The sequence below is a fragment of the Megascapheus bottae genome, chromosome 17 (genome assembly GCF_031878675.1).
Source record: "Megascapheus bottae isolate mThoBot1 chromosome 17, mThoBot2.hap1, whole genome shotgun sequence".
In the NCBI taxonomy this organism is placed as follows: Eukaryota; Metazoa; Chordata; class Mammalia; order Rodentia; family Geomyidae; genus Megascapheus; species Megascapheus bottae.
Window position 1 is genome coordinate 35,622,010 of NC_143525.1, and position 23,435 is coordinate 35,645,444.

The 23,435-nt window shown below is 50.4% G+C and overlaps 2 protein-coding genes across 9 annotated transcripts in view; one reads left to right on the top strand and one right to left on the bottom strand.

Annotated features, from left to right (window-relative positions):
* The first annotated feature begins 4,419 nt into the window (after nt 1-4,419).
* Nucleotides 4,420-13,314, top strand: Cnp (2',3'-cyclic nucleotide 3' phosphodiesterase). Of its 6 annotated transcripts, none has more exons than XM_090350866.1 (4): nt 4,420-4,542; nt 6,252-6,921; nt 9,711-9,847; nt 12,778-13,314. In XM_090350866.1, exons 1-4 carry the CDS (start codon nt 4,540-4,542, stop codon nt 13,222-13,224), a joined length of 1,257 nt encoding a protein of 418 aa, XP_090206992.1. In that variant the 5' UTR covers nt 4,420-4,539; the 3' UTR covers nt 13,225-13,314. The 6 variants fall into 6 exon arrangements, with proteins under 6 accessions (XP_090206992.1, XP_090206991.1, XP_090206990.1 ...); XM_090350865.1 differs by lacking the exon at nt 4,420-4,542 and adding an exon at nt 4,790-4,865; XM_090350864.1 differs by lacking the exon at nt 4,420-4,542 and adding an exon at nt 4,891-4,913.
* A 2,118-nt stretch (nt 13,315-15,432) lies between these two features.
* Dnajc7 (DnaJ heat shock protein family (Hsp40) member C7) overlaps nt 15,433-23,435 on the bottom strand; it is a 40,211-nt gene continuing 32,208 nt past the window's right edge. For all 3 annotated transcript variants that reach the window (XM_090350871.1, XM_090350870.1, XM_090350872.1), the window contains exons 10-14: nt 19,325-19,398; nt 18,834-18,980; nt 18,470-18,622; nt 16,548-16,610; nt 15,433-15,765 (exon numbers count right to left, since the gene is read on the bottom strand). In XM_090350871.1, the coding sequence (XP_090206997.1) occupies nt 15,728-15,765; nt 16,548-16,610; nt 18,470-18,622; nt 18,834-18,980; nt 19,325-19,398 (475 nt within the window). In that variant the 3' untranslated portion in view covers nt 15,433-15,727. The remainder of the gene's footprint in view (nt 15,766-16,547; nt 16,611-18,469; nt 18,623-18,833; nt 18,981-19,324; nt 19,399-23,435) is intronic.

The window sequence follows — 23,435 nt, forward strand, 5'->3', positions numbered from 1 at the left end:
GGAATATGGAGAGGAGCAGGTGAGCAGATGAGCTCAGAGAACCCAAAGTTGTGGAAAAGGACTGGGCATAGGGAGGGGGTATCCAGCTGACTTGCTCCCCAAGTTTGTTTCTGCCTCTGCATGGCAGGTGCCTGCCTCAGAGGCTGGTGTGAGGAGTAGGAGTGTCAAGCCCAGTACTTGGTGCCTAGGGAACGACTGGCGATTCTGTTCAGCACTCAGTAGTTTCACATGATGAGTCCTTTCTCATCATGGCCTAGGACCAGGGTTGGGGATGACCTTGTGCTGAGACACAGCCAGGAACAGGTGATCAGATGCATGACATTTCACATGCCCAAATGGCTGCCATGCTCTCAAAAAACCCAACAAGATGAATTTTTCTTGTGTGTGCTAGGCAAGTGCTCTACCACTGGACTACAGCCACAGCCCCCAAGGAAAAAATGTTTTAATGAAATATTGTAGGGTTTTTTTTTTTTTTTTTTTTGCCAGTCCTGGGTTGGGCTTAGGGCCTGAGCACTGTCCTTGGAGTTTCTCAAGGCTAGAGCTCTACCACTTCAGCCTCAGCACCACTTCTGGCTTTTTTCTATGTATGTGGTGCCGAGGAATTGAACCTGGGTCTTCGTGCATGCTAGGCAAGCACTTTAACCACTAGGCCAAACTCCCAGCCCATGTAGATTTCTTTTTTTTTTTTTTTGCCAGTCCTGGGCTTGAGCTCAGGGCCTGAGCACTGTCATTGGACTTTCTCAAGGCTAGAGCTCTACCACTTGAGCCTCAGCACCACTTCCGGCTTTTTTTTTTTCTATGTATGTGGTACCGAGGAATCGAACCCGGGTCTTCATGCATGCTAGGCAAGCACTTTAACCACTAGGCCAAACTCCCGGCCCGTAGATTTCCTTTTTAAGTGCACAGCATTTAGCACAGGATCAGATGTTATGCTTTCCTGATGCTGCCTCGGAGGCTTGAATCTGTTCCGGGGATATGGGAGTGTGTATGGGAGATGAGAACCAACAAACCAGAGAAGGGTGATTGTATCCCTGTTTCAAGAATTACGTGCTGGACGCCTGTGGCTCACACCTGTAATCCTAACTACTGGGAAGGCTGAGCAAGAAAGACTCTTCTCTCCAGCGAACTTCCAAAAGAGAGGGAAGTGGAGCTGTGGCTCGAGTGCTACAGGGCGAGCGAGCCTTGAACAAAAGAAGCTCAGGGCCGCGCACCCGTGACTCAACGCCTGTAATCATAGCTATGGGGGAGGCTGAGATCTGAGGATCAAGATTTGAAGCCGGAGATCTTATCTCCAATGAACCCCACAGAGGCAGAAGCGGGGCTGTGCGTCAAGTGGCCGAGCACTCTCACTTTGAACACAAAAAGCTGAGGGACAGCTCCCAGGCTCTGAGTTCAAGCTCCAGGACTGGCAAAATAAAATAAAACAAGAAGTGAATGCTTAACCTGAGTGAGAAGGAAGACCCCCTTGGGGCACACACACACCACACCCACAAACCACCTGTGCTAGTACACACACCACACACACACACATCACCTGTGCTAGTACACACACACCCCAGTGCACACCCCCAGTGCACACACATCTCAGTGCACATACACACACGCCAGTGCACACACACACCCCACTGCACACACACACACCCATCCCAGTGAGCACACACATACCCTAGTGCACACACACATCCCAGTGCACACACACACACCCCAGTGCACACACACACACATCGCAGTGCACCCCCCCAGTGCACACACACATCCCAGTGCACACACACACCCCAGTGCACACCCCCCGCAGTGCGCACACACATCCCCAGTGCACACACACACCCCAGTGCACATACACACACATCCCAATGCACACACACACACCCTCAGTGCACACACCCCCCAGTGCACACACACATCCCAGTGCACACACACACACCCAGTGCACACACACACATCCCAGTGCACACACACCCCCCCCAGTGCACACCCCCAGTGCACACATCCCCAGTGCACACACCCCCCAGTGCACACACACATCCCAGTGCACACACACACACCCAGTGCACACACACACATCCCAGTGCACACACACACCCCCAGTGCACACCCCCAGTGCACACATCCCCAGTGCACACCCCCCAGTGCACATACACACACATCCCAGTGCACACACACACCCCAGTGCACACACACACCCTCAGTGCACACACACCCCAGTGCACACACACCCCAGTGCACATACACACATCCCAGTGCACACACACACACCCCAGTGCACACACACACACCCCAGTGCACCCCTCCAGTGCACATACACATCCCCAGTGCACACACACATCCCCAGTGCATACACACACATCCCAGTGCACACACCTCCCCCAGTGCACATACACACACCCCAGTGCACACACACATCCCCAGTGCACACACACCCAGTGCACACACACACCCCCAGTGCACACACACATCCCAGTGCACACACCCCCAGTGCACACCCCCCAGTGCACACACACATCCCCAGTGCACATACACATCCCAGTGCACACACACACCCCCAGTGCACACACACACATCCCAGTGCACACACCCCAGTGCACACCCCCCAGTGCACACACACATCCCCAGTGCACATACACATCCCAGTGCACACACACACACCCCAGTGCACACACACACCCCAATGCACCCCTCCAGTGCACATACACACATCCCCAGTGCACACACACATCCCCAGTGCACATACACACACATCCCAGTGCACACACCTCCCCCAGTGCACATACACACATCCCAGTGCACACACACACCCCAGTGCACATACACATCCCAGTGCACACACACACACCCCAGTGCACACACACACCCAGTGCACACACACACCCCAGTGCACACACACCCAGTGCACACACACACCCCCAGTGCACACCCCCCAGTGCACACACACATCCCCAGTGCACACACACACCCAGTGCACATACACACATCCCAGTGCACACACACACCCAGTGCACACACACCCCCAGTGCACACATACACACATCCCAGTGCACACACACCCCCAGTACACACACACACCCCAGTGCACACACACACATCCCAGTGCACACACACCCCCAGTGCACACACACACCCCAGTGCACACACACACATCCCAGTGCACACACCCCCAGTGCACACCCCCCAGTGCACACACACACCCCAGTGCACACACACACCCCAGTGCACATACACATCCCAGTGCACACCCCCCCAGTGCACACACACACATCCTAGTGCACACACACATCCCCAGTGCACACACACATCCCAGTGCACACACACCCCCAGTGCACACCCCCAGTGCACACACACCCCAGTGCACACACACCCCCAGTGCACACCCCCAGTGCACACACCCCCCAGTGCACACACACACATCCCAGTGCACACACACACCCCAGTGCACACACCCCCCCAGTGCACACCCCCAGTGCACACACCCCCCAGTGCACACACACACATCCCAGTGCACACACACACCCCAGTGCACACACACACCCCAGTGCATACACACATCCCAGTGCACACACCCCCCCAGTGCACACCCCCAGTGCACACACACATCCCCAGTGCACACACACACCCAGTGCACACACACATCCCAGTGCACACACACACACAGTGCATACATACCCCCCCAGTGCACACACACATCCCAGTGCACACACACCCCCAGTGCACACCCCCAGTGCACACACACACATCCCCAGTGCACACACACCCCAGTGCACATACACACATCCCAGTGCACACACACACCCAGTGCACACACACACATCCCAGTGCACACACACCCCCCCAGTGCACACACACACCCTAGTGCACATACACACATCCCCAGTGTACACACACATCCCTAGTGCACATACACACACATCCTAGTGCACACACCTCCCCCAGTGCACACACACATCCCCAGTGCACACACACACCCCAGTGCACATACACATCCCAGTGCACACACACACACACCAGTGCACACACACACCCAGTGCACACACACACACCCCAGTGCACACACACACACCCAATGCGCACACACCCCAGTGCACACACACACACCAGTGCACACACACACACCCAGTGCACACACACCAGTGCACACCCCCCCAGTGCGCGCGCACACACACACACACCCAGTGCACACACACACCAGTGCACACCCCCCCAGTGCGCGCGCGCGCGGACACACATACACACACACACACACACACACACACACACACACACACACACACACACGCCCCAGGGGGGCCGCCCCGCTCCTTCCGGGAATCCACCGTTTCCAGTTTCAGTTCTTTCATTTCCAGCTTGCGCGTGCGCAGAGCCCGGCGCGCCCCGCCCCTCTCCTCCCGCCCTCCCTCTCTCCATCTCCCCCGCGCCCTCCCTCCATTCCCCCACCCCGGCTATGAAAAGCCACCCCGGGCGCCCGCGGCGGTCGTGTCCCTCGCGCAGGCGGGCGGCCCTGGAGAGCTGGTGCCCCGCAGCGGCGGCGACGCGCGCCCGCTCGCCATGGTGAGCTCCGGGCGGGCGGCGGGGCCGAGCTGGGGTCTGCAGGGGCGGGGGCGGGGGCGGGGGACTCTCGGGAGGAAGTGGCATGCAAATGAGGACCCCGGGCTCCGGAGTTGAATTCGGGGTGTGCCGACAGCAGCCCGAGGAAGGGCCGGTGGGGGTGGCGGGGAGCGGGAGGGGGGGAGCAGCCCGCGTTCAGCAGGTTCGGGACGGCACTGGAGGCTGGGGCGGGGTGGCATCGAATGAGCTCGCTCGGAGCCGCCATTCCTCGCCTGTGCCCAGCCCGAGGCCCCGGACCAGCCGAAGCCCTGGGCCTGCAGCGCCAGGTCAGGTTTCCAGCTGTGACTTGTTGCTTTCAACAGACAGGAAAACAGGTGGTTCAGAGAGGGGCCGCCGACACACAGGGAAGTGGGGGGGGAGGGGGGTGGCAGGGGTGGCAGGCAGAGCCAGATCCTGAACACAGGTGCCAGCCCTGGGGCAGGCACAAAGATCACGACTGTGTGTGTGTGTGTGTGTGAGTGTGTGTGAGTGTGTGGTGGTGGTGGTAGGGGTTCAAGGGGGAGAGAGGGCAGAGGAGGAGGTGGCAAGGCCGTGAATGAGGGGGGCAGGCAGAGCCAGATCCTGAACACAGGTGCCAGCCCTGGGGCAGGCACAAAGATTACGACTGTGTGTGTGTGTGTGTGTGTGTGTGTGTGTGTGTGTGTGTGTGTGTGTGTGAGTGTGTGGTGGTGGTGGTGGTGGTAGGGGTTCAAGGGGGAGAGAGGGCAGAGGAGGAGGTGGCAAGGCCGTGAATGAGGGGGGCAGGCAGAGCCAGATCCTGAACACAGGTGCCAGCCCTGGGGCAGGCACAAAGATCACGACTGTGTGTGTGTGTGTGTGTGTGTGTGTGTGTGTGTGTGTGTGTGAGAGTGTGGTGGTGGTGGTGGTGGTGGTAGTAGGGGTTCAAGGGGGAGAGAGGGCAGAGGAGGAGGTGGCAAGGCTGTGAATGAGGCCCTTTGTCAACTGCTCTCCTGCCCAGCCCCCCACCAGCCCTCTGTGGGACCATTGTACCCCCCTCCCATCCCAGACAAGAGAGTATTATCTGTTGCTGCCATTGTTGGGGAGAAGGGAGGCGGGCTTTGGGTGACCCTCCTCCATTCCCCACCCTCCTCTGCACACCCAGAACCACAGCAGCTGTGGCTTTGCCCAGATAGAGAGCCGTGGGTCTCCAGAGAGAACGTCCTCCAGAGGTGCCAAGAACATAAAGTAAGGCCAGGCCTGGACCCCCAGGGCGCTAGCCTGCTCTGCATGCTCTTCCAGCCGCATGCCCTCTTCTCTGACCCTGGGGGCCGGGAGAGGAAGAGCTTAGAGAACTTTGGTAAGAGCCCCCCCACCTCTCTCACAGCCCAGGTCCACAGAGGTCCTCCAGAAAAAGATCACCTCCCTGCCTGGTAAGACGCCCAACAGGCCAAGGGGACCTCTAAGACAAGCCTAAGGATTTCTGAGCTGGGGCTCCCCAGTTAGGACAAGGGACTGGGCTAGAAAGCCAGGCACCTGTCATCCTCGCTGCTCAGGAGGTGGAGATGTGAGGATCTTGCAGGAAAAGTCCCATGAAACTTTCCTCTCCATCGACCCAGCGAGTAGCTGACGTGGAGCTGTGGCACAGGGTGGCGAAGGCTGGTGGGCTGGCAGTGCGGGACCCCGGACTCACGTTCTCTTCCCTCCCCACACAGAACACAAGCTTCTCCCGAAAGAGCCACACGTTGCTGCCCAAGATCTTCTTTCGCAAAATGTCAACCTCGGGAGCCAAGGACAAGCCTGAGCTGCAGTTTCCCTTCCTTCAGGACGAAGACACGGTGGCCGCGCTGCACCAGTGCAAGACACTCTTTATCCTGCGGGGCCTGCCAGGCAGCGGCAAGTCTACCCTGGCTCATGTCATCGTGGACAAGTACCACGATGGCACCAAGATGGTGTCTGCCGATGCTTACAAGATCATCCCCGGAAGCCGTGGAGACTTCTCCAAGGAGTACAAGCAGCTGGATGGGGAGCTGGCTGCCTACTGCCGCCGGAACATCCGCATTCTTGTGCTCGATGACACCAACCACGAGCGGGAGCGGCTGGATCAGCTCTTCGAGATGGCTGACCAGTACCAGTACCTGGTGGCCTTGGTAGAACCCAAGACGGCGTGGCGGCTGGACTGTGCCCAGCTCAAGGAGAAGAACCAGTGGCAGCTGTCGGTCGATGACCTGAAGAAGCTGAAGCCTGGCTTGGAGAAGGACTTCCTGCCACTCTACTTCGGCTGGTTCCTGACTCAGAAATGCTCTGACACCCTGCGCAAAGCTGGCCAGGTTTTCCTGGAGGAGCTGGGGAGCCACAAGGCCTTCAAGAAGGAGCTGCAGCACTGTAGGTGGCAGGGGGGAGTCCAGGGGAGGCAGGGTAAGGAGGCAAAGCTCCGGCACACTGTATCTCAGCAAGCTGGCATTGCCTGGCACAGGTGCTGGGCTCCAAGGAGAGGGCTGTCGGTAAGGAAGGCAGAGGGAGGCTCACCAGGACCGGCCAGAAGCAAATTGGTCCCCAGCAGAGGTAGCACTGGGGAGTGGGACTTGGGTGGGAATACGGGTACTGTCCAGAGCACCTTTCTTTCTAGCACTTTCTTTTCCCCAGTACCCTTTTCCCATCCTGGATCTAGATTGCCATCCCAATCTGAGACATGAGAAAGACAAAGGACACAGGAAATGTGACATTTATATCTATATCTCTACCTATTTATGACTGTGGAGGGAGATTCTAGCTCAGTGCTAAGGCAGTTTTTAGAAACAGAGCCAAGTTCTAGAACAATATGGCATGGACTCTCAAGCCACAGAAACCACACACGCACACACACACTAAAAGCAGGACTGCTGTGGCTTCTCTAGGGATGGTGTCTAGGCCCTGGACTGGCTGGCACACCCGGCAAGACTCCCTAGAGCCACCTCACACCAGTCCAGATCCTCTTCCTTTCCAGTTGGAGAAGCTGGATTAGAAAGGATTTGGGTTTGGCGTCCTGGAGCTCAGGACCCCTCTCAGTATTCTAGTAGGGCTCGTTTCTGAACCCGGAGCCTTTTAAAAGGCTCCAACACAGTCTGGGAATATGGTACTTAGTATGGTAGAGTACTTGCCTAGCATGCACGAAGCCCTGGGTTCAATTCCTCAGTACTACATACACAGAAAAAGCCAGAAAGTGGCACTGTGACTCAAGTGGTAGAATGTTAGCCTTGAGCAAAAGAAGCTCAGGGATAATGCCCAGGCCCTGAGTTCAAACCCCAGGACTGGCCAAAAAAAATAAAATAATAAAAGGCTCTAACATGACCTTTTTTTGTGGGGGGTCCTCAGGGAAGGGTCTTGGGTGAACCTCATTTTTCTGCAGTGGCTGACTGGGCCTGTGTCACCCACTAACCAACTTACCGATGCCTTTAAGCCATTACTAGTTTCCTCAGTTTCAGATACTCTGTATTCTTGAAATAACCTGTTTCTTTTCTTTTGTCCCTGTTACTCAGAAGGTAGTCCTTTGTTGCCCATATAAGTTCTCAGAACACTGGTGACAGGCTCCTGGGCTGGAATTCTGCAGTGTAATATGGTGCCTGGAGTGACAGTGACCTGGAGCCAGGGCTGTGCCTGTGAATAGCATGAGGGAAGAGCCCCGAGAGCCAGGGCCTGACTTCTGAGGTGGTGGCACTTCCTTGGGTGTGACTGCTGCTGTACTTCTCTTCTGGGGATGTATGGGGAGAGATGTCAACGTGGGTGACCAGGCCTGCTCTGGAGTAGACATCCTTTTCCCCAGGGGATGGTGACCAAACATCCTCATAGGAATGAATCTGGAAACAATCAGGAACAAGCTAGTAACTCCAAAGGCAGCCCTGAGGCTCAGACACTCAGTCACAAGTGCACACACCAGAGCGTTTTTGTTTTCCTACACCAGGCTCTCTGGACATTCTCCTCCTCCCAGCAGGCCTGCGCACTCTGTGTATTTGTGGTCATCGCAATCACATATGTCCCTCCTTCCTCCCCATGAGGCGCATGGATAGTTCTGGGTGGTCCTGGGGAAATTATTGTAGTGGATTGATGATAGTCAACCACTTGCCCCAGGCCAAATGGCTAGTAAGTGCAGGATATTACTGTGTTCCTTCTGCTTTCTGGCACTTTCCATTTGAACCCAATGTTCCCAGCTCCCCTACGTTCCCTTTTTATTCTGTGCCGTTCTTACAACCTGCTTTACCCTTCTAGGTGTGACAAGCAGAGATATCCATAGTCCTTCGGCTTGTGCTGCCTGTCCCTGGGTTAAAGGGAAAAATGTCAAAGAGCTACACACTAGCCAGGCACTGGTGACTCACCTTTATTCCTACTTAGCAGGCTGAGATCTGAGGATCACAGTTTAAAACCAGTCTGGGCAAGAAAAGGCAGGAAAGTCAATGAGATTCCTGCCTCCAATAAATTACCCCTCCAGAAAAACCACAAATAAAAACAAAACAAAGCAACAAACAACAAAAACCCAGAAACAGCACTGTGGCTTACTTGTAGAGAGCTAGCCTTGAGTAAAGGAGGCTGAGGGACAATGCCTAGGCCCTAAACTCAGGACTGGCACAGCAATCTACACACAGAAACCAGGAAGGTGAAATCGATTTTTCTTTTCTTACAGTGCCTTCTTCCGAGGGCTTTGTGCCTGCAAGGCAAATGATTCACTACTGAGTTCTATCACCAGCTCTCAAACACTTTTTTCTTTCTTTCTTTCTTTTTTTTTTTTTTTTTTATGGGTCATGGGGTTTGAACTTGGCCTGGGCACTGTCCCTGAGCTCTTCAGCTCAAAGCTACCACCCTACCCTTGAGCCACAGCCCAATTTCCCATTTTCTACAGGTTTATTGGAGATAAGAGTCTCAGGTCCTTTTGTGCCTAGTCTGGCTTTGAACCTTGATCCTCAGATTTCAGCCTCCTGAGTAGCGAGGATTAGAGATATGAGCCACCACTTGCCATGCTGGCTTCTCAAACACTTTTCGTAACGCTAAGGCTGGCAAGTGGAGCACTCAGCTAAATAGAGGAGTGAAGTAGTAGATTGCTTTAAGATTTGTGCACCGTGCTGGGGTTTCCTCTGGGCCTCTGTGGTCTTTGTGGGTAGTCTCCGCTCTCCTCCTTGACTGCACCCTCTTCTCTCCTGCAGTTGTTTCTGGGGATGAACATGGAAAGCTGGAACTGCTCAGCTACTTTGAAAAGAGACCCCCGGGTGTGTTGCATTGCACAACCAAGTTCTGTGATTACGGGAAGGCCCCGGGGGCCGAGGAATATGCCCAGCAGGACGTAAGTTTTCTCTCAGGACACTGGGTAGAGGGGGGAAGGTAAATGGGCTGCAATGTCTCTGGAACTGGTGCCAGTCTGCTAGGCAGGAACAAACACTGAACGGCAGTTGGATAGAAGCAGACTTCCTTCCAGCCCCATCATTTTTCCTTGCCCACTTAAGAATCTACACTTCAAATGCCATTCTCAGGAGCCTGCCTGCCCATTTTCCCCAGGGTCTGCTGTCCAAGTGTGCCTTGTCCATTAGCAGCTTCGGGGAGAGGCTGGATGGCAGCAGGGTCCTGATCTGGCCTCTTGGAACCCATGTTAAAAGCTAAAATAGAGGTGTCCTGGGAAGCCAGAGGCTTTAGTGTAGTCCTGGCCTAGGCCTGAGCCTTCTTGGTCCAGAATGAGGGAGTGGATTTGGCTCAGGAGAACGAGACCCTTCTCTGTCACATGCATGGCATTGTGCCCACAGCCAGTGGTGGGCAGTGGGCAGCCTCCTTTGCATCACCTTCCCAGCTGGCCGTCCCTGACCTCTCCTTATTCTCCTGCTTCTCATGGGTGGAGAATCTTTTATCTGCCATGAGCCATTTCGGCATTTATTATCATTCTGGCTCACAAATTTATCCATGCAGACAGCTGATGGGAAGCACATGTGTCCCGTCTTGTGTCAAGTGATTCTGCAGGCCTGAAATGGCCCGGTGCGCCCCTCCCCTGGTAGGTTAATAAAGCCCTGTCATCTGTTTGGCCTCCTCACTTTCAGATGCTAGCTCTACCACGGCCAGATTTTGTTTTACCTTTTTGTACACCTCGCCAAGCTGAATGACAATTACCTAACATGTCAGCAGGACTCCAACCGTTCATTTCAGCAAAACTTACAAAGCATCTTCCATGCCAGACACTATTTAGGCAAAGATTTGTGAGCAAAAACCAGATTTTTGTGGTCAGGTCAGACGGGAAAAATGAGTTGTCTCCAAAAATCAGGTAAAACTAGGCTTATGGTCAGATGTGAACAACAGTATGAAGAGTAGGCGTTGAGCAGGCCTCGGGATGCTGACCTGCTCGCAGGAGGCCCCACGTAGTACGGGCAGTAGCAGGTACAGCGATCCTGGAGCATTCTAGACTTTTGAGCCAACTAGTTAATCTAAGGAAGGCTCTAATGTTAACCCATGGTTTGCAGGTGATTATGGAGAAAGGCTAAATAGTGTATTCAACTGAGCACCAGTACCCCCCACCCCCGGCCTGTCATCCTAGCTCCTCAGGACGCTGGGATCTGAGGATCGAGGTTCCAAGCCAGCTGGGGCACTAAAGACTGTGACTCTCTTACCTCCAATTACCACCAAAGAATGGAAGTGGTACTGTGGCTCAAGTGGTAGAGTGTTAGCCTTGAGCTAAGGGGCTCAAGGAAAATGCCCAGGCCCAGAGCTTCATGACAAAAAAAAAAAAAAAAAAAAAAAAATTCAAGTGGTAGAGCTCTAGCCTTGAGAAAGCCCAAGAACAGTGCTCAGGCCCCGAGTACAAGCCCCAGGACTGGCAAAAATAAATAAATAGTGTATTCAATGTCCTGAAACCAGCAAGTGGGGGGACAAGGTCTGTGCACAGGAAGTCTGGCTATCCTTACACTAGCCTGAGGGCTGCCAGTGGCAAGGCTGTGTGCTGTAGATGTGTGTTGTGGCTGAAAGGCTTTTATTTTTTATGCTTTCATTTTATTTGTGTTTATTATTGTTATTTTTTTTTGCTGGTCCTGGGGCTTGAACTCAGGGCCTGGGTACTGTCCTTGAGCTTTCTCAAGGCTAGTGTTCTACCATTTGATCCAGAGAACCACTTCCTGCTTTTTCTGTGTATGTGGTACTGAGGAATTGAACCCAACGGCTTCGTGCATGCTAGGCCACACTCCCAGCTCCAATTAAAAATAAATAATTATAAAGGTGATGTAAAGAGGGGTTACAGTTAAGTCAGATAAAGAATACATTTCTTTTTTTTTTTTGCTAGTTCTGAGGCTTGAACTCTTCTGGGCTTGGTTGCTGTATCTGAGCTCCTTTTGCTCAAGGCTCTACCACTTGAGCCACCGTGTCACTTCTGGCTTTTTCTGTGATTCAACTGGAGCCAAGAGTCTCACAGACTTTCTTGCCGAGGCTGTCTTGGAAGTGTGATCCTCAGCTCTTGGTCCCCTGAGTAGCTAGGATTATAGGCATGAGCCATCAGTGCTGGCCTAACAATACATCCCCCCCCCCCCTCCTTTTTTTTGTCAGTCATAGGGCTTGAACTCTGTGCCTGGGCACTGTCCTTGAGCTCTTCAGCTCACAGTTATCGCTCTACCACTTGAGCCCCAGAGCCACTTCCGGTTTCTGTCAGTTAACTGGAGCTAAGAGTCTCATAGACTTTTGTGTCCAGTCTGACTTTGAACTACAGTCCTCAGATCTCAGCCTCCTAAGTAGCTAGGATTACAGGTGTGAGCGTGCCCAGCTTTATTTTTATTTTTTTGCCAGTCCTGGGACTTGAATTCGGCCTGGACACTGTCCTTGGACACTTACTGCTCAAGGCAAGCATTCGGCCACTTGAGCCACAGCCTCACTTCTGGCTTTTTCTGTGTATGTTGTTCTAGGGAATCGAACTCAGGGCTTCCTGCATGCTAGGTGAGCATGCTACTACTAGGGGCCACACTCCTGGCACAATACATTTCTTTTTGACAATGCCACTCCTTTCCTTGCCCTCTGTTTTCCCCCCTCCATCACCACCCACAAGTTGCATAGTGCATTTTCAAACCAGTGTCGAGTGAGTAACACTGCGGCATTCCTTCACCTTTTGCCCCTCCATTCCCATATGCTTTGAAAAAGACCTCCACCCAGCCACACCTGCTTCAAAGCTGACCATCCTGTTCTCCAGAACCCACCCCATTCTTGGCCAGCGGTCATTCTAACTTGGGCACCTCTTTTTTCACTCTCCCCTAGGTGGTGAAGAAATCTTACACCAAGGCCTTCACCCTGACCATTTCTGCCCTCTTTGTGACACCCAGGACGACAGGGGCCCGGGTGGAATTGAGCGAGCAGGAGCTGCAGTTGTGGCCAAATGATGTGGACAAGCTGTTAGCTGAAAGCCTGCCCCGGGGGAGCAGAGCTCACATCACCCTGGGCTGTGCAGCCGATGTGGAGGCCAACCAGACAGGCCTTGACCTCCTAGAGATTGTGCGGCAGGAGAAGGGGGGCAGCCGGGGTGAGGAGGTGGGTCAGCTCTCCCGGGGTAAGCTCTATTCCTTGGGCAAAGGGTGCTGGATGCTGAACCTGGCCAAGAAGATCGAGGTCAAGGCCATCTTCACGGGATACTACGGGAAGGGCAAACTTGTGCCTACACACGGCAGCCGGAAGGGGGGCGGCCTGCAGTCCTGCACCATCATATGAGGGTTCTTTCTTACCACTCTGCACCCCTGCTCTGCAGAAGGGAGTAGGTACTGGCAACCATGCCCTCTGCTTGTTTTTTTATGTTTTTTTTTTGTTTTTTTTTTTACTCAGTTAACCTATCTATAACTTTCAAAAACCAAAACCAAAACCAAAACTTGTAAAATAACTGCCTCTCCCTTCCTGCCCACCCTTTTCCCTACTTAACACTCAAGCTCTCAACACAGATGGGCAGGTGGGTGGACACCACTCAGGAACCTGAGCTGATCAGGCTGGGATGTTGGGGCCGGAGCTGCACTGGTCCCCAGGAACTGGGGAACCAGCCCTAAGCCCAGGACTGTCCAGAGCCGCACACACCCTGCTAACTGGAGGCAAGAGGCAATGACTTCGGGTAGGGTCTCTGGGTTCTGATCCTGTTTCTTAATCATTTATAGATCCTAGTCCTTTGCTAACTAGGGAAAAACAAAAGAAGAAAAAGAAGCAGCCGCCATGTCCAATACTGCTTACTTGTCTCACCCCAGAGGGGACCCGCTCTGCTGTGGGCCTGTGAGAACAAAGCCAAAGACGCATGACCAGAGAAGTTAACTGCCTCGCTATCTAGCTGATCTTGCCTCCATGGTACTGGCTAGGCCTTCCCTACAGGAGCCTGCGCAGGTGCGGGACCACTAGCTGGTGAGAGCAAGTACCATCTGCTCTCCTGGGGGAGTCTGCACACTGCTCCATGGGCGGTGCCTCCTGAGGTGCTTCCCACTGCCCTCTGCTCAGTAACCAGACCAAGCTAATCGAGCTGTGTTTAAGTTCCTATCCTGGTTGCCCAGTGTCAGCAACTTATAAGACTGATAATGAAATAAATAAATCCTGTTAATCTTAGCCATGTGGTTTTGCTCGCTCTTCTGTCTCCAGCTTGGTCTTCCCTAGGACTGGGTATATTAGGACTGTCTTTGTCCCATTGCTTGGGGCTGTCGGTCCTGTCTCCCTTCTGCAGTCTGGGCACAGCTGTAATGAGGTTGGGCAGCTGAACAGTGTAGGCTTTCATCAAAGTGTCAGAAAAAATGCTGGCCTCACACTCATTCAGAAGGTGGGGGCTGGCTGGAAGTGAGGACTGTGAGGCACAGAATCCCTCCCGTTAACTAGGGCCAGGCTCATCAGAAACACTTCCTAGCAAGACCCAGAATTCCTAAGGGCATGTTTCCCCCAGAGTTCTCTGGGGGAAGGCCATTTGAAGGTCAGTGCTCTTCAAACGCTAAGTAAGACCTAATGTTGAACAGCCAGCAGGGCCTACTCGGCTGTGTGAGAAATGTTCCAGGCCTAAGCAAGTCACTTCAGCATGGCTCTAGGTTCCAACAAAGAGCAGACAAGAAAAGGGTGCATATGAGAGAAATCATATCACAACTCAGGCTGAAGCTCTCTCCTCGGCCATCTCTACTAAGGGTAGCCCAAACCCAAGATTCAGACATCTACATGCACCTGCCCAGAACTTGTAGGTGGCTTCCTGAATTGAACAGCCTGACAGATCAACATGACATGCACCATGTGTCATGATGCTTGCTCAGTTCCTCTCCGACATACAGAAAAGGAAGAGAAGTACTGCAAATGGGTTCTAATCACATAAGCCTAAGGCAGAAACCCAGATGTGAGTGCTGGAGATGCCTGTGCCGTCATTAAAGAGGCAGGATTTTGTTCCTGCCTCCGTGGCCCTCAGCCCTTAGTGGCAGCAGCTGGGCGCCGGTGGCTCATGCCTGTAATCCTAGCTATTCAGGAGGCTGAGATCTAAGGATCACAGTTCAAAGCCAGCTCAGGCACCAAAGTCCATAAGACTCTTATCTCCAATTCACCATGGGAAAACTGGAAGAGGTGCTGTGGCTCAAAGTGGCAGAATGCTAGCCTTGAGCTGATGAGCTCAGGGCCAGCACCCAGGCCCAGGGTTCAAGCCCCATTACTGGGAGAAAAAATTCAAAAACAAAACAAGAACTGTGGGAGCAGTCCCATCCAGGTTAGCATCCACCTAGGCTCCTGTGTGAGCTTCAGCCACGTGTGGCTACTAGGAATCGCTGGTGGCCCCACTGTAAGGTGAGCATGCTTTCTTAACTCACTTCCCTCAGGCTGTTCCTAGTAGTCCCTGTCTGTCAACCCCATGGTGAGGGAGGTCAGCTCCATGCTAGGGGCTCAGCTCTGCCCAGCGGACTGGAAGGACACAAAACACCTGTCAGAGCCAAGGGCCACAAAGGGTCAAAACATTTTATTCTTTTTTAATAAAGTTAAACAGTAAAACAAAAATTCACAAGCTGCCTCCCTGTCCACCCCCCAGCCTCCCTCCCCCTCCCCAGTCTTCAGTGCTGGCTCCCTTTCCTTCACCCCACTCGCACAGACACAGGGCACCCAACTGAGAAAACGAAACTGCTCTAGGTACACAGAAACGTGATGAAGGGAGGAGGTGAACTGTGTCCACAGTGAGGGTTACACCGAGCAAGTCTGCATTTTCTGGGTTCTGGATCGTTGCCCTTCATTAGCCAAACTGAAAAAAGAAATTCCCTGGACCAGATGCTGAAAAGGAAAAGAAAGACTTGTTAGTTGTTTTATAGACTGATGATAATGTAAAAATCTTCTCAGGGGCCGGGAGTGTGGCCTAGTGGTAGAGTGCGGGTTTGATTCCTTGGCACCACATACACATGTAAAAGCCAGAAGTGCTATTGTGGCTCAAGTAGTAGAGTGTTAAGTGTTGAGAAAGCCCAAGGATAGTGTCCAAGCCCTGAGTTCAAGCCACAGGACTGGCAAAACAAACAACTTTCAAAGACAGAAACCCTAAGTATATAAAATATATTGCCTAGGCCTAGAGTGTAAGAGGAAACATTTGTGTCTGTATGTGGTGCTGGGATATAGAATCAAGGCCTAGGAGAGTGTTGTAGACCACAGAGTCACACTACATTTACTACTACTACTACTACTACTACTATTTTTGGCCAGTTATAGGGCTTGAATTCATAGCCTAGATGCTGTCCCTGAGCTCTTTTGCTCAAGGCTAGTGCTCTACCATTTTGTGCCATAGCTCCACTTTTCGTTTTCTGGTGGTTAACGAGATAAGAGTCTCCTGGACTTTTCCTGCCCAGGCTGGTTTGAACCATAATTCTCACATCTCAGCCTCCTGAACTGCTATTGACTCTGCCAGGATATGCGGTTAACAATCCCAAACCATAATATGCTAGGAGCCTCCTCATCGACGCCTAAGAGGATGGATGTCCTGTGTACACAATTCAGCTACAGAGAGCTGCCTAGGTCAAAGTTAGTGTTGCGATGTGGGAATTCCCAAGAACAGCAGGTACACTTACCTTCAAAGCTGAAGCCCCCAGGACCACCGAAGAATGCCTTGAAGATATTGTTTGCATCAAAATCTGATGAAGATCATGGGAGGGACAGGAAGGAAAAAAATTACAAAGGTCCAGAGTCTCCAATATATTCCCTTAGAGTAATTACTTTCCTCCTTCCCCAACACTTCAGCCTAGGGGTCAGCAAATCTGCCTAACCGATGCAAAACAGGCTGCTGCTCCCATCTCTAGAACACAGTCCTTTTCTCCTCCCAAGGGTTCTTGACTTCTGTCTGCACTGCTGGGCTATCTCACTGGGAATGCCCATTGCATTTCCCACCATCTCCTTGAAACACTGGAGCTGCTACAGGAAAGCCTATAGCAGGTAGACGTGTAGCACTTCAATGCTATCGAAGTCAATTTAGGAATATGACCTGTGATTTACTGTATGCCAGAAAATGCTATGGCTTACATTTTTTTTTATTTTGCCTGTCCTGGGACTTGAACTCAGGGCCTAAGCACTGTCCTTGGCCTTTCTCAAGGCTAGAGCTCTACCACTTGAGCCACAGCATCATTTCTGGCTTTGGAGGAATCAAACCCAGGTTTTTGTGCATGCTAGGGCAAGCATTCTACCACTAGGCCAAACTTCTAGTCCCTATTTATTTTTATGGCTTTTTTTTAAAATTAAAGAATTTATTAATGTTGATTTTTACATCATATTTCAAATGACGTATTAAGTATTCAAGAAGGGAATCTCTATATACAACCACTGGCACTTAGATTTTAGAACATAATTAAAATTAGGCTGAGGGTTTGTATGTCATAGATACATATTAATCTACGTAACAAAACATTATGTCTATACAGTCATAAATTTTTATGTCTATATAATTGTGTTTATATTTCCAATACCACGTCCATAGCATTGGGTGCGCAAATATTGAGTCATCGATCTTGTACTGTTTGGATCTAACAGTTTTTATGGCTTATTTATTAGTTCCTATATGAGGCCCTAGTTCTGAACACTGCATAATGTTTATTATCTAATTTAATTCTAATACCAATTAGTCAGGGAAATATTATATACTCTCAATTGCATGCAATGGAAAACGGAGGGGGTTCAAGTAATTGGCCCAAGATCACATGGGTGGGAAAAGCACAACTCATACCACCGGCAAATGGCAGTGTGCCTTTTCACCAGGCCACAGCAGGTCAAAGGGCTTCAGCCCCAACTGATTTCTGCCAGCTGATGCCAGAAACAGTTCCTGTGCTTGTCTTTGTGGGTTCACTGGTCCAGTGGTGGCTCCCTGCAGCCACGTACCTCTACCTACCCAACTCTCACTTCAAAAACTTCAATTGTGGGACCAGGGGGCATAGCCTAACGGTAGAGGGCTCACCTCACATGTACAAAGACCTAGGTTCCATTCCTTGGTATCACATACACAGAAAAAGCTGGAAGTGACACTGTGGCTCAAGTGGCAGAGTGCTAGCCCTGAGCAAAAAATGTCCAGTTTTTCTGGTGGTTAATTAGAGATAAGAGTCTCATGAACTTTGAATCGCAGTAATCAGATCTCAGTCTCGTAAGTAGCTCGGATTACAGATGTGAGCCTCCAGCACCTGGCTGAGCTGCATCTTTTCAATAGATTTTCTTAGTGGAAGAGAAAGGGCTATCCTACCCAGAGATGATGGTCCATATGCCCTGCCAAGTTCAGGACCTCTGACCAAGCCCTCCGTGACCAGAGAAATTGATGACATATGTTCATGCCATGGTAAGTCTTTTTTGGAAATTAACATCTGCGAGAGTTTACAAACATGTACAACATATACAAGTGTCAGTTGGCACACAGTTCTGTGGTGATAAAAGAACTTCCAGTTAACAGAAAAAAGTCCATGTTCTGCCAGGCGTGTAGGCATTAGGTTCGCCCCAAGTGCCCCCAACAACTCACCACCCATATTCATGCCCTCCTCATCCAGATCCTGTCCACTGTCATAACGAGTCTTTTTCTTGGGGTCAGAGAGGATGGTAAAGGCCTCTCCAACTTCCTTGAACTTTTTTTCCTCTTCCTTCTGCACCTCAGCACTGGCACCACTGTGCCGATCTAAAGGGAGGAACAACTCATATGAAACTACAGTCTCAAGTAAAGAAAGTTTAAGAAAAGGATCACTTTATGTCTAACTTTGGAATCTGGTACCTCCCATAACCTAGCAGATACAGAATTTAGCACTCCCTTATTCCCACTAAAGAGACACCCACTGTGCACTAAGCCCACCCCAAACCCCTCCCACTGCACCTTTCCCCATCATCTCTACCTGGATGGTGCATCAAGGCCCGCTTCCGATAAGCTTTCTTGATCTCATCCTCAGAGGCATTCTTGTCCACTCCCAGAATCTTATAGTAATCTTTCCTCTTACTCTTCTTCAGTTCCAGCTGTGCATTTTTAAGGAGCTGTTTGTGTTCTGGAGGGAAAGCATGGCATCAGTGGACGAATTTACCTCTGGCTTCCAGCAACAGGTCCCAACCCAGGTGCCCAGGAAACAGAAGTCTTGGTAACCAAACAAGGGTTTTTTTATGGTGCTTTCTACTGGAGACAAAGGAAGTGAGGGTGGTAGGGAAGATATGGGAACACAACACAGGTGCTATGCACCCAACCAGGAATTCCATTCAATTCTTCCCGGCTGGTGATCAAATAAGCTCCAGGTACATTCCTGAGCCTTGATTCAAGTGGCCCTATGTCCAGTTTTAGGGCCTATAAGTAAGACCACACATTCCCAGAGAAATGAGTGCTCTTAAACCCTGTTACCTTTTGTTTTCTCCGTCTGATATACTTTTTCATAGTCCCGTACTGCTTCTTCATACTGTTCTGTGTCCATGTAACTGAGAAGGAAGTACAGGGCAATACAGTGCTCAGATATAAACAGCAATGGCCTGAAGGATCACTCTAGGGAAGAGGCATGGCTCAAGCGAGAGAGGCACACTTTTAGTAAGATGCTTCATGAAACAGAGGAGTCCTTAATCTAAAAAAAGAATTAGCTATGACTTCAAGGAAAAAGAGAGAGAAGGCCTCATGAAACTTGTACCCAACCAGCAGAGTGATGCTCTGCTCTGACTGTTGAGAAGTTCCTTGTGGCACAAAGCAGCCCAAGAGGTGCCTGGACAGCCTCAGGAAAGGCAACACGAAGGTACCTACTTGGTTACTCAGGACTGAAACACAAGAAAAAAAAAGTTACCAAGTGAGATAAGTGGCTGCAAAAGAGCTTTGAAATTGTTGGCGCCATAAACATGCAGGGATAGTTCCAACTGGGGGTGGAGGTGGGATTAGTGAGTCACTACAAGGATTAAGTTCAGAGTGGTAGCTACTGGCAAATGCTTCCTTTAAGACCAAGCTATCTGAGAGATAAGGACTCTAAACACAAGGTTACTACTTCAGTAGGACAAAGAAGAGGGAACATGGCCAACATGAGAGCAATCTAACTTAAATCCATTACCAGACGTTTAAAATGTCTTTCCCAAAGAAGAAAACAGCATTTTCCTGTTCCGATAATATCAATGGCATCAAGACTGACTTCCAATCTAATGCAAAGTGGTGACTGTTCCAGAGATACCCCATCAGCCAGGGAATGGAAGAGCCCACACAGCCCTGCATACAAGAAATTTAGCACTTGTGATTCCATCACAAGAGCCCATCTCTGCACATACTGGGGGCAGGGCAGGGAGACTGCTATCAATGTAGCTGGAAAGAGAGAAACTCAGCAGCTTAGACATCTCTGATTTACTGGAAACAGCTTGATTTATGACTTTAAAAAACTAATGTCCTGTGGACATAAGTGCTACTAGGAGCTCAAAGGACCAATTTACAGAATGAAGTGTAATACAACTTGAAAAGAAAACTGAACTCATAGCCTCCTGGGTATAGAACTGTCTGACAAACTGGGTCTGTAAAGTCATTCTACAGTATTTCTAGTGCACACTTTTTTTAAAAAACAAAAACAAAAACCTCAAAATACTTCCCATTTTAAAAAAAGAGTGCTGGGCCAGGAGTTTGGCCTAGTGGTAGAGTGCTTGCCTAGCATGCACAAAAACTGGGTTCAATTCCTTGGTATCACATACATAGAAAAAAGCCAGAAGTGGTGCTGAGGCTCAAGTGGTAGAGCTCTAGCCTTGAGAAAGTCCAAGGACAGTGCCCAGGCCCTTAGTTCCAGCCCCAGGACTGGCACAAAAAAAAAAAAAAAAAAAAGAGGGGGCAGGAGTGTGGCGTAGTGGTAGTGTTCGCCTAGCATGCATGAAGCCCTGGTTTCTATTCCTCCGTATCACAGATAAAGCCAGAAGTGGTGCTATGGCTCAAGTGGTACAGTTCTAGCCTTGAGCAAAAACAAGCTCAGGGAGTTTAAGTCCTGGGACTGGCCAAAAAAAAAAAAAAAAAGTAGAGCTTTAAGAACAAGTTTATCATGTGAGATATAGCAAACACTGGACATCTGCCTGCCTATCATGGTAAATTAGATTGGGGCAATTCTCAAGCTTCTTCAGTAAATTAGCCTGAGCTAATTTCCAGCATGTCTTATCAAGCCCAGCTGCTAGAGAGGACTGTTGCCAAATACAGTCAGCTGTGCAAAACAATGCATGCTGTCACCCTGTGATGGGATCTGAGGCAAAGCCACCCCAAGGACCATTCTGACATAAAAATAAGGAGTTGTCTAATCAAAGCAATTCCTGGAAGAAAATAAGCTTTCATCTCATGGTTTTCCTAACAAATCAAGAATCCACTGCTTTCTTCCTAGACCCTTGTTAAACACTACAGAGCATTACATCAGGTCGACATAGTAATCATGGGTCCTAGCTAACTCCAACTAGACATTAGTAGTCCTTTTTCACTATTTTTTTTTTTTTGGGGGGGGGATGAGTCATGGGGATTGAACTTGGCCTGGTGTTGTCCATGAGCTCTTCAGCTCAAGGCTACCACCCTACCCTTGAGTCAAAGTCAAGCCCCACTTCCCATTTTCTAGAGGTTAACTGGAGGTCTTTTTGTGCCCAGGCTGGCTTTGAACCTTGATCATCTCAGATATCAGCCTCCTGAGTAGCTAGGATTACAGGTGTGAGCCACCTCGCCTGGCCCCTTTTCACTATTTTAGATAAAAATGCAGAAACACTCTCATCTATAGGGTATTCTGTATCTATGTGTTAAGCAGGTCAATGTGTTAAGTAATTAGATCAAAGGGTATTTTTGGGGAGAGAAAGAAAGAGACAGAGAGTTGAGAATTAAACCCAGGGCCCTGTGATAGAGCTCTACCTCCAGCCCAAGTGTCCACTTTTGTCTACTAGTAGTGTGCAAAGATGGAATGAGGGAGTTGGTCTCACAGAATCTAATGTAAATTCCATGTATGGTCCTATTAGACACTTAAGTCATCTCGTTAAAAAAAATTCATTTAGAGTGCACAACCGGTGGCTCATACCTGTAATCCTAGCTACTCAGGAGGCTGAGACCTGGGGATCACAGTTCAAAGCCAGCCCTGGCATGAAAGTCCATGAGACTCTTATCTCCAAGTAACTACTAGAAAACCAGAAATAGTATTGTGGTTCAAAGTGGTAGAGTGCTAGCCTTGAGCTGAAGAGCTAAAGAACAGCACCCAGGCCCAGAGTTCAAGCCCCATGACCAACCAAAAAAAAATATATATAAATAAAATAAATAAATAAATAAATTCACTTAAAAAACAAAGTAGCTGCGCCAAGAGTTTTGCCTAGTGGTAGAGTGCTTGCCTAGATGCACGAAGACCTGGGTTTGATTCCTCAGCACCACATACAGAGAAAAAAGCTAGAAGTGATGCTGTGGGTCAAGGGTAGAGCTCTAGCCTTGAGAAAAGTCCAAGGACAGTGCTCAGGCCCTGAGTTCAAGCCCCACAACTGCCAAAAAAAAAAAAAAAAAAAAGATGCATTATCAGCCAAGCATGGCAATCCTAGCTACTCAAGAGGCTGAGATCTGAGGATCAAGGTTCAAAGCCAGAAGCTCAGGGACAATGCCCAGGGCAAGTTCAAGCCCCACAACACACACACACACACACACACACACACACACACACACACACACACACACACACACACACACACACACACACCGCACACACACACAAAGCACATGCAGCAGCAGTTTTTTCCATTTTAAGTGTGATAATTTTGAAAAAATAAAATGGGAGGTAGTCTGAGACATTCTGTACCACTGATGAGACAGGAACTTATAATAAGGAATGGAGTAAGTTCTGGAAGACAGCATAAAACAAGTATGTTTTCCTTCAGGGTATTTTTTTTTTTTTTTTTTTTTGGTGGGTATAGGGCTTGAACTCAGCCTGGGCGCTGTCCCTGAGCTCGAAGGCTCAAGGCTACCACCCTACCCCTGGGCATGGGCATTGTCCCTGAGCTTTTCAACTCAAGGCTACTGCCCTACCCTTGAGTCAAGCCCCACTTCCCATTTTCTAGAGATTAATTGGAGATAAGAGTCTCAGGTCCTTTTGTGCCAAGGGCTGGCTTTGAACCTTGATCATCTCATCTCAGACCCCAGCCTCTTGAGTAGCTAGGATTACAGGCATGAGCCACTGCACCAGCTCCTTCAGACTCTTTAAGTATAGAAAATTCTTCTCTGCTGGGAATAAAATGGGAAGAGAAGATTTATCTTTTCTTGTAGTGCCGAGGACTGAACCTAGGGCCTGGTGTATGCTACACAAAGACTCTAGCATTGAGCTACATTTCTACAACTTTGTGGAAATGTAATTAAGGCTAGCCACACACTCACAATTTTCCTGCTTCCACCTCCAGAGTGCTGGGATTATAGGCATGTGCTACCACAGCTGGTACAGAAGAGATGATTTCTGAAAGCAGTCCATCCTAGTCCCTGATAATGTTCCTGTCTGAAGAAAATTCTCCTG